The following is a 15,700-nucleotide window of genomic DNA, read 5'->3' as shown; positions in this document are numbered from 1 at the left end:
GTAAATATAAAGAGGAATACATTTTTTAAAAATCTGTTGAAAAATTAGGAAATAAATGTAAATATAAAGAGGAATACATTTAAAAATTATTAATTTAAAAATCTGGAAATATAAAGGTAAACAAAGGGAAAGGGGAAACACAAAGACAAAATTTACCTTTTATATTTCCATATTTTTTAATTATTTTTTTATTAGTCCTCTTTATATTTACACCTTTATTTCCTTATTTTTAATAGATTTTTTATAGAATTTTTTTTACTTATTCCTCTTTATATTTACACATTTATTTTCTTTTTTTAAACAGATTTTTCTTTTATTATGGTACGCCTGTGATTCCATAACAGTGACGGTGACAACATGACAAGCATAACTTCTGCTTGTTGTGTGTGTTTAGTGTGGGTGGACGGGGATGCAATTAACACATTAAAACCCAAATGAAATAAACGTATGTGACACATAGAAATCAGCATGTATGATTTACCTTTATTTACAGCTTGTAAACAAACAGTTTACTCAGGCTAGGTTCACTCTACGGTGAGGAAAATGTAGTAGCCTAGGTCTGCTAACCACATCCAAGTGTATCTTGCATTAAAAATGTTAAAAAAAAAAAGAAGCTTTTTAGTGCTACCCAATGACAAACAGTTGGCAAGATGAGCTGCCGTACTTCCTCCTTCCTCCACGGGTCTAACGGTTATAATTGTCATCGCTAAACTGGACTCAAGTACCAAAACAACAATTCAACACCACCAAATCCGCTGAATCCGTTTAAGACTTACAGTTTGATGCTTTAGAAACTATCAGCAATGATAAGGCTTTAATTGCATTTCCTTCAGTTATTGTGCGTACATCGTTTGAAGCAACGTATTTTTAACTGGAACTAAGCAGTAAAACCAGCCAGAAGGTTTCCTGTAAATCCTGGCAGGCTGCAGAGAAGAGATAGAGGTGTAGCAGTCTAACCTGTGTGGCCTTTAAGCAGGAAGTGAGCTGTATGTGAGGGTATATTGTATGCTAATACAGGGATTAAAGCATTACCTTCAGATTAACTAATGACCTTATAGATACTGAAAGGCAGCGCCTCCCAGTCCGGCACAGGAATCCCAGATTACAACTTCCACCTCCAGAACGGAGTGGGAGGAATGCATAACCGAGCAGGCAGAAGGATGTCAAGCTCCTTTTCTAAAGAAGACGTTCACATCTGAGTGATTGGGCTTGAAAGAAAGTCTGCTTCCATAGGATGATGCACAGACCAAAGAAAGGTCCGACTGGTAGGCATTTTAGTTAGCAGCCTCAAAAAAAACAACCAAAAAATAAACATGCAATCGTTCTTTCTTAGTAACAACCAGACAGAATATTATCCCTCAGGTCAGGGGTGTCCAACATACGGCCCGCGGGCCAAAAGTGGTCCTCCAGAGGGTCCAATCCCACCCTCAAAGTGTAAAATTACAGAGAAGACATTAACTACAGATTGTAAATTAGTAAAACTATAAATTTAAAATCATTTCTAGGCCACGACAAGTTGTTTTGATCATAAACTAAAATACTAGATTTCTCATTGTTCTTTTGTCATTTTGTGTCTCATTTTTGTATTATTTTGTCTTGTTTTTGTTGTTTTTTTGTCTTTTACTCTGACTTTTGTCATTTGTCTCATGTTTTCATTGTTTTGTGTCTCATTTTTGTCATTTTGTGTCTCATTTGTGTCTAATTTTTCTCTCATTTTTGTATTGTCTTGTTTTTGTTGTTTTTTGTATTTTATTGTCTGAGTTTTGTCGTTTGTTTTCATTGTTTTATGTCTCATTTTCATTGTGTTGTCTCATTTTTTATGTTTTGTCTCATTTTTGTAGTATTTTGTGTTGTTGTTTTGTGTCTTTTTTCTCTGACTTTTGTCATTTTGATCAAAAAGTAAAATACTACATAATTCAGTTCCAGATAGCTGTGACTAAATGTTGTGTTCCCTTGTAGACACTCTGTGATCTGGACGTTGTAATGTGGAAATGATAAACTGAGACTGAATGTTGCTGAAATTTAATTCATTTTTCTTACCAAATTTAAGGTTGTTCATGATGTTTTGTAAAACTATAATTCCTTAAATATGAACGTTATCAGAGCGTACTTTATTGCACTAAAACAAAGAGAAGATTTGGAGTTATTTATAGGTTATTATGCTGTGATTTTACTGGTCCGGCCCATTTCAGATCAGATTGGGCTGAATGTGGAACCTGAACTAAGATGAATTTGACACCCCTGCCTTAGGTGAATGAACTGACAGCATCTTGGGACATACATCCTCAGATTAGCCACACATAGACAGGATCTTGTTTAACCTACAGAACCCTGCTGACAGCATGTAAAAATCTCTAGAACCGTGATTAGTGTGAACCCACCAGTCCACATGTTAGTAAATAGAGCCTCTTCATAATGTAGCCCATTGCTCTTCCTTTGGTTCGGGGATCATGGTCATATTTCTCTTTGTACCTGGTTGTGTCGTTCATTCGCTGCAGATTAAAGCAGTGTATTATGTGTACAGAAACAACACAACCACAACACTGAGCGCCGCTATCCCAACAAACCCAGCACCGTCTCCCCCACCCCGAGAAAGTAGACACCCTGCGCGATGCCAAAGAGAGGAGCGATGACTAAAGCACGACACGTTGCACCCTTCAGGAAGGCTGATGGACCCTCTCGCGTCATGATGCGCCTGCATAGTGCACACATGAATGACAGGAAGTGTTACCAGACTCTTTAATGAATATGAAATGTTTTATTATAGGCTGTAGTCTTACCTCGTGCAGTCAATAATTCCTCTGTATGTGTCTTCTCCTTCACCTTTTTGCAACGTCTGCAGACGAGTCTTTATTACTGTGTTGGTGTTTAAAACAAAGATGCACTCTCATTACAACAACACGGTAACGAATGAGAATCAGTTCGAACAATCTGCAGGCACTGTGTTGCAGTCTAATGCTAATATGCAGCAGGAAATTATCACCAGCAATTAACTCAGTAACGTCACTCACACCTAACTGCTGTTTCTGGAATTAATTCCTGTCCTGTATTCCTATATTATCTGCTGTTTTACTTTAATGTCTGAACTGTGAGTGTGGGGATTCATGCACTGTGTAGAGCAATAAGACGTGACATATCATGTGCCATATTTCCTACCAACAAGTGCACAATGGAACACTTTATAAACAAAGATTATCTAACAGTCATGTGGAACTAGAGCTGTCCTCGATGATGCAGCGTTGATGTACGAGTCACAAATTACAGTCTACTGCTCACTATTTAGCAAATTATTTAGTGTCTAATATATAAGGTGTAATAATGGAGTAAAAATCAGCCCTACTTCAGGTGATAAGGCACAAACTTTTCTTATACAACCATGTTAAGGTTATTAACCCCGTAAAACCCACTGTTGCAGAAATGCAACGTCAGTTTTTATATATATATATATATATATATATATATATATATATATATGTGTGTATATATATATATATATATATATATATATATATATATATATATATATTCATATATATATAAATTTGCAAAAAATAAATATATATACATATATATCTTTTTGCTAATTTATATATATAAACATACATAAAGAGAGGGAGAGAGAGATCTATTTATAGAGATTTATATAGAGAGATATAGATATATATGTAAACCTAAATATAGAAAAAATGAGTATATACACACACACACATATATATTAGCAAAAATGAGCAAAAAATATGTATATACACATATATATATATATATATATATATATATATATATATATATATATATATATATATATATATACACACACACATATATCATTATATATATTACATCCCAGCTGTTCTACCCTCTCACTCCCTCTCTCCTTCTACTCACCATCCAGTGGTGTAACGGCCACCGCTGCCACTGATCCGGCTGAGCATCCTGCCACAAACGACTGCCAGAACGGAGCCTGGGCCTGAACAGCAGCCTGGCCGTCTGCACTGTCCCGGCCCAGAGCGTTCAGGTTGGCAAACAGCGGGAAGTAGATCATCGAGAAGGGGACATCCCTGGAAATATGTTTGGAAAGAAACAGTTATGTTAAATCAGGGGTGTCAAAACCGGGCCAAAAGTGGTCCTCCAGAGGGTCCAATCCGGCCCTCAAAGGGTAAAAATTCCAGAGAAGACATTAACTGCAGATTGTAAATTAGTAAAACTATAAATTTGAAATCATTTCTAGACCATGACAAGTTGTTTTGATCGTAAAGTAAAATACTAGATTGTTCATTGTTTTTTTGTCATTTTATGTCTCATTTTTGTAATATTTTTGTCCTGTTTTTTTTGTTTGTTTTTTTTTGTCTGACTTCTGTCATTTTGATCGTAAAGTAAAATGCTATATCATTCAGTTCCAGATGTGACTAAATGTTGTGTTCCTTTGTAGACACTGTGATCTGGAAGTTGTAATGTGGAAATGATAAACTGAGGAATAATTTTTCGTAAAAAGGTAATTCCTTAAATGTGAACATTTTCAGAACACGCTTTTTTGCACTAAAACAAAGGGAAGATTTGTTTATAGTTTGATAACCTTTATCTGTTATTATGTTATGGTTTTACTGGTCCAGCCCACTTCAGATCAAATTGGGATGAATGTGGCCCTGAACTAAAATGAGTTTGACACCCCTGCATTAAATGAAGAGGAAGTGAAAGACTGTATTACAGGTTAGTTTGAGAGAATGAAATCAGGTTGTTGGGAGTTAATAGGGACTAAAGGAGGTGGTGATGAGAAAGGCAGGGACAGGAAGAGGGTGTGAGACATGGACCCATTCAACTCCAGCACAGCAGCCAGACATAGCTGCAGGAATCTATTGATCAGTGTTGATTAGTAGACGTGTTAGGAAATACGACAACAGAAGTTATGCAATCTAAAGTCAGCTCATTAAAGCAGTGATGACAGTAGAGTGGAGTGGAAGGAGAGACAGAGCGTACTGCATGGTATTTAAAGATGAAGGTAGTCAACATATGTCAGACAATGAGATGTAATACACACCAGAGAAGAAAAACTGGATAAGAAGTATGTCTGGCATTGTTTAAAACAGTTAAAAATGATGGCGAATACTGGCAATATGCTTTACGAAACGCTGCTCTGTAATATAAATGGAATGATATTATGGGTTCCTAGCGCATTTATGTGTTTTTTCATAAGTTGTAAAATAGTAAAAGTAACTATAAACATACAGATTAACCCTGTAAAACCCATTATTGCAAAAATACATCAGTTTTATTTTTTTTATTACTTACTAATATATATATATATATATATATATATATATATATATATATATATATATATATATATATATTTATTTTTATTTTTTATTTTTTTGGATGTTTTATTATTTTTTGCTCTTTTTTGGGGGGTCTTACAGAGTTACAGGTGAGTTATAGAGTCTAGTTCAGTGGCATTTACTGTGAGTGAGTGGGTGACAGTTTCCTCCTTTGTTTACCTCATTAAGGTGGCTCCTGCCCCCCGGTAGAGCCCAGCCAGGCCCCGGGTCTTCAGCAGCTCCACTGTGATGCCCGTGGCTGAGGGCCGCTGTGGAGGGGCCGACCGGGCCGGTGGTGGGGGGGCCACCAGCGATGGAGCCGGCCCCGGAGCAGCAGCCTGAGCTGGAGCAGGAACAGGCCTCTGAGCAGCTGAAGGATGAAAACATGGACTGTCAGGTTAGAAGGAGGCTGATGTAGTCCTGTAAATGTTTACTGTTTACAGCCAGCCTATCACATCCCAGCTATGATGCATGTCATGGATCACATGTGTAGACAATATGTGAACACTTTGCCTTATTTATGCAAAAACATTCCATGACAGAGACATATGACCTTTAACAACCCATATGGGAGAAACTCTCCACTCATGTCATGAAATTAGCACCTGTGTAGCAGAAGAATCACCTGTAAAACATTTTAAATCTTATTTAGAGGCAAAGTCATCAAACTTTGACTGGTAATTTTAACATCGTGTCGTCCTGTGGGTCATAATTGACCTGTTTTAAAGTTTGAAAATGTGGAAAAAAATATATTTTCACAGTGAAACTTCTGATGTCCACATTTTCAACATTTTTGGGAAATCTTTGAACATTTTTTGGTGAAAAAAATGTTTTTTAAGAAAATTCACAAAAAAATCAACCAAAATCCAGTGAAATTCGCTGGATTTTGGTTGATTTTTTGTGAATGTTCTTAAAGAAAATATTAGAAGTTTTACTGATATATATGGAATCACTTTAGATATTTTTAGGATTTTTTGGAAGATTTTTACTCATTTTTTAAAAATATTTACAAGAATTCTCTTGTCAAATTTGGGGAATTTTTCTAAAACTTTCAGGAAAATTTTAAGGAATTATTGGAATTTTCTTCCTGAAGGTTTTGCAAATGTTCAGAAATTTGGGGAATTTTTTTGCTGAATTTTTAGATTTTTTTCCAGACAAGGAAACAATATTTTTTGATGTCCGTAAATGAGGACAACAGGGGGCTTAAACATGCAGTTTTTATGTCCACATAATTGAATTTGAAGTTAATACTCTCACCATTTATTTAGATAAGGATCTGGTGTTGTTAACCTGAAATAACTGCCTGAACACCGTTATGCTGAGAGCTTTAGTAGAAGACAACTGGACTTCTTTTTTTGGTTGCTCTCATCCAAGAGGCTTTTTCAGTTCTGTCTGACTGATCAGGAGTCTTTCTGTTGGGTAAGAAGTAAAATAACTTCAAGAACTAAAGAAAAGCTCCTGGATGACTGAGAATCCGCCCACCTTGGTTATAACAAATAAACCTTCCTACTAATACATGACAGAGCTTCCAATTTAATTTCCGCGGTCGATTATTGGATTTCAGTGCAATGTATCCATTGAAATATTCCCACGGCGCTCCCTGGTAATAGCATTAAAACCAGTAAACAGCTCACCCAGCCGTCCTGCGTCTTGCAGCTGGATCTTCAGCATCTCCATGGGCGTGGTCACCACCACCTGACAGGTCCCGGCCCCACAGCCGGCCAGCACCTCCCCCCACAGGGGCAAATGCCTGGAGGCAGAATAGAGTCAGTGACAGAATTACAGAAGCAGGTGCAGGGAATTTATAGGAGTTTATAGGAATTTATAAGAGCAAATACAGCAGCTCGAGATGATCAGTGTTTTATGTTTGTAATGGTGGTGATTCAGTTAATTCCTGACAGGAGTTTGGACAAATTAGGGTATTATGACTCAGTATTTGAAGTTAAAACCTAAAGACCAGTTTGTTTCATACTGCACAAATTAACGTAATATATGGAGAGATAGGCTGTTTACTGCAGCTTCAGATTATTTAACCTTCCTGTAGCCCTGCGGGTCAAAATTGACCCGTTTTAAAGTTTGAAAATGTGGAAAACCGTACATTTTCACAGTGAAAACTTCCACATTTTCAACATTTTGGGGAATTTTTTGAACGTTTTTTGGTGGAAAAAAGGAAATGTTAAAAAAATGTTTCTTTAAGAACATTCAGAAAAAAAATCTCGTTTTACTGATATATATGGAATCAATTTAGATATTTTTAGGATTTTTTTGGAAGATTTTTATTTATTTTTTGAAAGTATTTACATTTTTTTTTTAAAATTTTTATTTCTTGCCAAATTTGGGGATTTTTTTTTTCATAAAACTTTTAAGGGAAACTTTTAAGGAATTATTGGAATTTTCTTCCTGAAGGTTTTGCAAATTTTCAGAAATTTGGGGAATTTTTTTGCTGAATTTTTGGATTTTTTGCAGACGAAGGAACAATATTTTTTGCTGCCCGTAAATGAAGACAACAGGAGGGTTAATTCTTTCAACACCAAACAGTTTTCCTGTGGACTAAGTACATTTTTTAGCAATACAAAGTCCTGCACCTCTATGGAAACAGAACAACCAAGACTAGAAGTAGAGAGCGCTTAGAAATGTCTTTATGGCATTATAATAAAGTTATAATACCATAAATCTTTTTTTTTAAATTTTTTTTTTTTTTTTTTTTTTTTAAAGAAAAACTCAAATACAGATGATTTCTACACTTCTGGATTTCCTTGATTATTTATTTTACAGAAATTCAAAACCTGGAATCAATGTTTTCACACAAGCTTGCCCATAAATAGTATGTATTTTACTTCTTATATTTTCTTTTCTTGCTCTCTTATCTGCTCTGGGTAAACACAGCCTGCAGTTCAGCCCGGGTCAGGCAAATATTTTCTAAATCGAAGTCACAGTCTTTGAATGTTGGTCACAGTTGAGTCACTAATGGTTTTATAGTTGTAGTCTTTTGTGTTTACATAATCAGGTGGCAGAGTTTGATTAAATATATTATGCTGCCTAGATTTGGTTTGTTTTCACACTGATGGGAAAGTCACAAATGAGTAAGTTATTAACGATCAGAAAACTGAAAATCTGATGAATCTTACTGTTATTTTTGTTAACCCTCATGTCATCCTGCGGGTCAAATTGACCTGTTTTAAAGTTTGAAAATGTGGAAAAAAATATATTTTCACAGTGAAACTTCTGATGTCCACATTTTCAACATTTTGGGGAAATCTTTGAATATTTTTTGGTGGAAAAAGAGAAATGTTAAAAATATTAGAAGTTTTACTGATATATATGGAATCACTTTAGATATTTTTAGGATTTTTTTGGAAGATTTTTATTCATTTTTTGAAAATATTTACAAGAACTTTCTTGCCAAATTTGGGGGATTTTTTTAAATAAAACTTTTAAGGAATTATTGGAATTTTCTTCCTGAAGGTTTTGCAAATTTTCTGAAATTTGGGGAATTTTTTGCTGAATGTTTGGATTTTTTTCAGACAAGGAAACAATATTTTTTGGTGCCCGTAAATGAGGATAACAGGAAGGTTAAAGATAGCTTTCCTTTTACAGAAACAGGTGTGTTTGGGGGTTCAGAGGGTTAATGTAGGTGCATTTTATAAAGTACCAGTGAAGGAATGAGATTAATAATTACCCATCCTTGGAGAGCTTCTGTCTGAAGACATCGTTTGCGGCCAGTTTAATAGCTTTTTCTGGTGTGACTAGCGTGAGGTTCACTGCTGCACCTGATGGAGACAAGCAGGCTAATGACGGTGACACCATCGACTCCAATAAGGTCCAGAAATAGAACAAACCGAAACAGCAGCTTACAGCTCAACACCCAGGGAGAACCACCAGGAAATGCTAGTTATCATGATAAACAGATTTAGGAGTGTCGGTGGCGAGATTACAGCGGAAAGTGTTGTTTGTCACGGGGATTAGAAATGAAAAAATACCTCTGTAGCATCCAAAATAGCCCTCTGAGCGGACAGTCTTTGCCAGACAGTCGAGCCTTTGAAGAAAACAACAAAAAACAGTTCAAATAACACTGTGTGAATTAACAGTAGACGTTCAGTATTCATATAATTCACCAGTAACTCTATGGAGATGCATTTATGTCAGATTAGTTGTAATATTTCCCATCCTTAGAGTCATAACCCATGACCCTCTATTCTAGGGGTGTCCAACATGAGGCCCGTGGGCCAAAAGCGGTCCTCCAGAGGGTCCAATCCGGCCCTCAAAGTGTAAAAATTCCAGAGAAGACATTAATTGCAGATTGTAAATTAGTAAAACTATAAATTTAAAATCATTTCTAGACCATGACAAGTTGTTTTGATCATAAAATAAAACACTAGATTGTTCATTGTTCCTTTGTTGTTTTGTGTCTCATTTTGGTAATATTTTGTCTTGTTTTTGTTGGTTTTTGTCTTTTTTTTTGTCTGACTTTTGTCATTCGTCTCATGTTTTTGTTGTTTTGTTTCCTTTTTGTCTCACTTGTATTTTCTGTGTCGTTTTTGTCATTTTGCATTTTGCTTTATTCATTGTTTTGAGCATCGTTTTTGTCGTTTTGTGTTTTTTTGTCTCACTTGTTTACTTTGTCTATTTTTTGTTGTTTTCTTGATCTCTTTTGTCATTTTTTGTCTCATTTGTGTCATTTATGCAATTTTTTGTCACATTTTTGTCATTTGTCCATTTTTTTGTCGCTTTGTAACTTCGTTGTCAAATTTTTGTCTTTTTGTTTTGTTTCACGTTGTTTGTCTCATTTTTTTGTAATTTTGCTTCTCGCTTTTGTCCTTTTGCGTCTCATTTTTGTAATATTTTGTCTTGTTTTTGCTGTTTTTGTCTTTTTTTGTCTGACTTTTGTCGTTTTGATGATAAAGTAAAATCCTCTATGGTTCAGTTCGACGACTAAATATTGTGTTCCTTTGTAGACAATCTGTGATCTGGAAGTTGTAATGTGGAAATGATAAACTGAGGCTGAATTTTGGTGAAATTTAACTTATTTTTCTTAGGAAATTCCAGGTTGTTCATGATGTTTTGTAAAAATATAGTTCCTTAAATGTGAAACATTAGGAGTTGTGGGGTTTTTTTTTATAGGTTATTATGCTGTTATTTTGCTGGTCTGGTCCACTGGAGATCAAACTGGGCTGAATGTGAAACCTGAACTAAGATGAGTTTGACTCCTCTGATCTATTCTGTCCCCACAACAAATAGGATAGAGACTCGTTTTATCAATAACAGTGATAACAGTTATGTTGAAGTTCTGTTTTTCTCTTTGCAAAGAGCAATAAAACAATAAGTAGCACTGTAACTGGGCCTTGAAAGGACGGAGTTATCCAGGCTGTTTTTCCATCGCTGACTCATAGTGGAAAACCGCAGCCTGCTGAACACAGGACGTCCTCGCCCAGCCAGCCAGCGGTCCTGATGCCCTCCAGATGTGAGCAGCTAAAAACTCAGGGTCAGCGTGTCGTTTAAGGACACGGATCTGATTTTTCATCCCGGAGCTCCACTTTGTCCCAAACTGGGGTGACATAATGTAAAGTAAAAGCTGCTGTTTGTCTGAAAGTTGAATAAATTAGTGAGGAAAGTCCACAATTTGGATGGTAGTCGATCAAAACAAACTCACATAAGCAAAGACCCAAATATGGATGAATGTTTTGCTGCTGCTGCTCCACCCTCTGAGATTCAGGGGGAAAATATGCAAGATGTGGTGATCTAAATAACATCGTCTAATGTTTAGCTCAGATTAGAGAGAGCTGTTAACCAGAAGCAGACATCTGGACAACTTTGACGTTGTTCTTGCGTATATTTAGATGCTGAATCTTTGTTTTCCAGCATTTTAGAGGCCTTTTCTCAGTAATAAAAAGTAAAACATAGCACCAAAACAAAAAAAAAACACATCTGCTGGAAAACCTTTGCTACACTGTAAAAAATGTTTGTAATTTTAGGGTGAATAACTGTCAAACCATGACGGTAAAGATCTGTAAACTCTAAAACAGTTTGACACAGTTTATATAACACTGAATCACTGTAAATAATCAGGAGAAAAGTTTGTTTTTTAGATTTTTTTTCTCTTGAAAAATACATTTCTCAACTTCTGTACAGTTTTTAATGGAAAAATGCAGTAATATGTTTAATAATACTGTAATTTTTGCATTTATTTCTTGAGAAGAATACAGTCTTTTCCAGCTAAATGTACATATTGTACTGGAAACATGCTGCTATTTATAGCACATAACATTTCTGCATTTATTACATGTAAAAAATACAATTTGTTACTTTTGTGTTAATAATGGACATATTTACTTTAATATTTATGACAGCTTTAACTGCACTTTTTGCTAAGAATACACATATTAAATGTTAAATACATGAAATGTACTGATGATGGAAAAATGCTGTAATATTTCTGTAAATTTTCAAATTTCTAAAGGTTAAACTTTTTTTTTTTTTTAACAATAAAATATGAAACGAAGCACATTTTAGCCCTAAAATCAACAATATCAATATGTTTCTTTATCATACATGTAGAAAATGTTTTCCTGTAATTTTACGGTAGCATTCTAGCTGCCAGAATTTTACCGTAAAAACAACTTTTTTTTTCTTTTTTTTTTACAGTGTGCAGATGGACCATAGTAGCCTATTAACTCTGACCAGGGGAGTCCCACTCACATTCCCTTGTAGACTTGGATGCCCTGCTGGTTCTGCAGGCGGGTCTTGGCCAGGTCAATAGGAAACACACATGTCACACCGACCAGGCCCGCCACGCCCCCATTAATCAGCTTAGCAGGGAGACTGCGAAGGGATCAACAAAGACACGAACAGACCCGTTTACACACAGCCACCAGGATAAGCCACGCAAACCACGCGTCCATTCATGGACGAAGACGCAGATAAAGTGGAGGATTCCCCTCAAGCAGACATACAAATATACACAAATACACACAAAGAGAAGGAAAGAGACCAACGTTAACTCAGCTGCTGCTTCCAATATTTTAATTAACCCTCCTGTTGTCTTCATTTACGGGCACCAAAAAATATTGTTTCCTTGTCTGAAAAAAAATCCAAAAATTCAGCAAAAAAATTCCCGAAGTTTCTGAAAATTTGCAAAACCTTCAGGAAGAAAATTCCAATAATTCCTTAATGTTTTGTTTTTTTTTTAAATTCCAAGAAAATTCTTGTCAATATTTTCAAAAAATGAGTAAAAATCTTCCAAAAAAATCCTAAAAATATCTAAAGTGATTACAAATATATCAGTAAAACTTCTAATATTTTCTTTAAGAACATTCACAAAAAAATCAACCAAAATCCAGTGAAATTCGCTGGATTTTAGTAGATTTTTTGTGAATGTTCTTAATGAAACATTTTTAACATTTCTTTTTTTCCACCAAAAAATGTTGAAAGATTTCCCAAAAATGTTGAAAATGTGGACATCAGAAGTTTCACTGTGAAAATATATTTTCTTCCACATTTTCAAATTTTAAATTTGCAAAAGCTTCAGGAAGAAAATTTCAATAATTCCTTAGAAATTTCCCTTATTTTAGAAAAAATAAAATTTCAAGAACATTCTTCTAAATATTTTCAAAAAATGAGTAAAAATCGTCCAAAAAAATCCTAAAAATATCTAAAGTGATTCCATATATATCAGTAAAACTTCTAATATTTTCTTTAAGAACATTAACATAAAAATCTACCAAAATCCATCGAAATTCGCTGGATTTTGGTTGATTTTTTTTTGACATTTTGTTCACATTTCTTTTTTTTCCACCAAAAAATGTTCGAAAATTTCCCAAAAAATGTTGAAAATGTGGAAGTTTTCACTGTGAAAATCTTTTTTTCCCCCCACTTTTTCAAATTTTAAATGGGTCAATTTGACCCGCAGGACAACAGGGTTAAACCGAAAAAACAGGAGAAGGATACTCACCTAACTTTCTTCTCTCCCATCCTGCTTGTGTTTGGGCTTCACGCCCAGACCCTCTTCCTCCTCCTCTTCCTCTTCTGTACCAGACTTCAGCCCAAAGTTGTCACCACAGCTCAGCCCTCACCTGCCCACCCACGCTGCAAACACAGCTCACGGCTTCTTTTAATGTGGTAGGAAGCGTTATTCTCCTCCTCCTCCCTGGTACTGCAGGGGTGGACACCCTCTCCAAACCTCCAGAGCTGGATCTGAGTCCTCTTTCCAGCCTTTCTGCTTTATTGTCCTTCACATCAAAACCCCATCTCCCTCCCACTGTCTGGAAGAACAAAACACACGCAGTAAACGTGGATTAAACACTTCTAAAGACAAACCTTTCTCTATTCTATGTGACTTTTTTTCCTGCTGTCCCAGCTGAGCAGACATTTACTGCGGCTTTTTGTCGTAGCAGGAGGATGGAGGATCGGCACACCTCACACTGAATGTCAGTCACCATGAAATCCAGACTTGGTCATTCATAAATGTGAATAGCAGCATATCCTAGGACTACCACACTGAGACAGAACATCTTGAGTCTCTTTAATCTGTCAGCTAAAAGGGTTAAGGGTATTTGATCTAGCGAGGAGGGCAGAACTGAAAATGAGGGGCTTACCGGTATTCTGTTTCACACATCTCAAATCCAGCATTTAGAAAAGACTGAAAGGGAGATTTAAAGGGTGGTTTAGAAGAAATGTCTGACAGGTTTTTTTTTATTTCTGGAAGTACAATAGTTTGTAGTCTAGCCTAAGAAGTGTGTCTTACATATAATATAAAAGCTGTTAAACCTTATCTGGGTTCACAGCGACTGCTTTCCTTTACTTTGTTGCATTCTTTTTTCTGCCTTTTCCCCTCCTGACTTCCCCCTTCCCTCAGCTCCCTAATTAATCTCTCTCTTAATCTCTCCACCTCCATTCCGTCTCTATTTTTACCGCTGTAAACCTTCACTCTATCCTCGCCTGTCTTCCCCACTGAGGAAACAATCATTCTCATCCTCTCGTCTTGGCTTGGACTTTGTATATTTTAAGGTAATTTCACATCACTTGAAAAATTTCATCTCCAAGATAGTTTTTTTCCTTCCTATGTCTGAACTCTTTTCCACGGCTGGAGTCTGGTCACATTCTACACATGCCTTTCACTGAGCCTCTTTCTGTGAAACTTTCTTTCAGCTCCATTCACGCACAGTAGTGACCCTGCCAAAACACAGACGAGGGTACCTCACCCCGAGCGAACCTCCAGCTTCCCCCTGGAACTGCACTCAGAGGACACAGCTACTTCACACAGGACAAAACCCCAGGAGACAGCTTTCAGAAAAACTGAAATTTTCTCCCATCCCAGAGACGAAGCGGCGGGGAACGTGGGTCTTACCTCTGCCGACGCATCCCACACCGGGATCAAGCTGTCCACTTTCCTTTCACCTCAACAATGCGTGCAGCAATGGTAGTCAAGCGAGAGCGATCTGAGAGAGCCAGCCGCCACTCAGGGGCCGTTGCACAAACACCAGCATTGTCCCGCAGCCTAAGTCCCTCCCTCTCGTGGTGACTCTGTACAGCCCCAGCAACCCGGCTCTGCACTAACACAAGCCAACATAAACTCATGCTTGTGGAGCTGCAGAGAGACAACACACATAATAGAGACAAACACAATTATAACTCAGTGTGTGCTGCTTCTATGAATACATATGTCTATAGATCATGAACAGAAACAAAGGAGGTCATCAGTAATGAGCCTTCTATTCAACAGTCCTGCTCTTACATAATCCCTCCAAATGTTCACAGACTTACAATTACTACTATCCAATGTCATTATTGCTATTTATAACTTTATTATTGAGAAATATGCAACACAAAACGGTAACTAAAGGACAGAAATTATATAAGGACGTTAACAAAAAGTGCATGTGACCGCCACGGCAACCGCCCGATGCCCTTAAACTATTCTTTCATGAGCATCGATGGATGTATTGATTCCTTTTTAATGGAAAAACAATTATTATCAATGGCAGTTTCACTCATCAGCACAGAAAAACTGTCATCTAGATCATATTTTATAGGTCACTTGTGGTTACACCGTATGCTGCAGTAATAAAAGAAAATTTATTTGTTATTTTGTGGCCTAATAATAATATAACCAGAAGGGTCAGCAGCTAAAAAGAGCATTGCTAATGTTTGCACCAAGCACAGAAAAACCAAAACTTTTCTCAGAGGATAAAATGCTCTAATAAACTCTTTAGAATTCATATTTAACCCTCATGTCATCCTGATTTTTTTTTGTGAATGCTCTTAAAGAAAATATTAGAAGTTTTACTGATATATATGTAATCATTTTAGATATTTTTAGGATTTTTTTTTGAAGATTTTTACTCATTTTGTGAAAATATTTACAAGAATTTTCTTGCCAAATTTGGGGATTT

At 36.2% G+C, this 15,700-nt stretch overlaps 1 protein-coding gene across 2 annotated transcripts; it reads right to left on the bottom strand.

The window, feature by feature from the left end:
- Window positions 1–463: 463 nt before the first annotated feature.
- Window positions 464–14,801, bottom strand: slc25a18 (solute carrier family 25 member 18). Of its 2 annotated transcripts, XM_035947625.2 has the most exons (11): window positions 14,656–14,762; window positions 13,904–13,947; window positions 13,261–13,570; window positions 12,009–12,131; window positions 9,293–9,348; window positions 8,992–9,082; window positions 6,947–7,062; window positions 5,493–5,682; window positions 3,886–4,058; window positions 2,781–2,856; window positions 464–2,695 (listed from the first exon to the last, which is right to left on the bottom strand). In XM_035947625.2, exons 3-11 carry the CDS (start codon window positions 13,278–13,280, stop codon window positions 2,554–2,556), a joined length of 987 nt encoding a protein of 328 aa, XP_035803518.1. In that variant the 5' UTR covers window positions 13,281–13,570; window positions 13,904–13,947; window positions 14,656–14,762; the 3' UTR covers window positions 464–2,553. The 2 variants fall into 2 exon arrangements, with proteins under 2 accessions (XP_035803518.1, XP_023124911.1); XM_023269143.3 differs by lacking the exon at window positions 13,904–13,947 and having other exon boundaries at window positions 14,656–14,801.
- Window positions 14,802–15,700: the final 899 nt, after the last annotated feature.

This window comes from Amphiprion ocellaris, chromosome 3, assembly GCF_022539595.1.
Source record: "Amphiprion ocellaris isolate individual 3 ecotype Okinawa chromosome 3, ASM2253959v1, whole genome shotgun sequence".
In the NCBI taxonomy this organism is placed as follows: domain Eukaryota; kingdom Metazoa; phylum Chordata; class Actinopteri; family Pomacentridae; genus Amphiprion; species Amphiprion ocellaris.
Note: the sequence above shows the minus strand (reverse complement) of the source record. Positions and strands in the feature narration are given on the sequence as shown.

Bases quoted from the DNA above. Each gene is read 5' to 3' on its own strand.
- slc25a18 (XM_023269143.3), bottom strand. From the start codon at position 13,280: ATGGGAGAGAAGAAAGTTAG. The intron at 9,349-12,008 runs GTGAGTGGGACT...TTTTCTTCAAAG, and splicing joins ATCCAAGTCTACAAGGGAAT to GCTCGACTGTCTGGCAAAGA. The intron at 5,683-6,946 runs GTGAGCTGTTTA...TTCATCCTTCAG, and splicing joins GCAAGACGCAGGACGGCTGG to CTGCTCAGAGGCCTGTTCCT.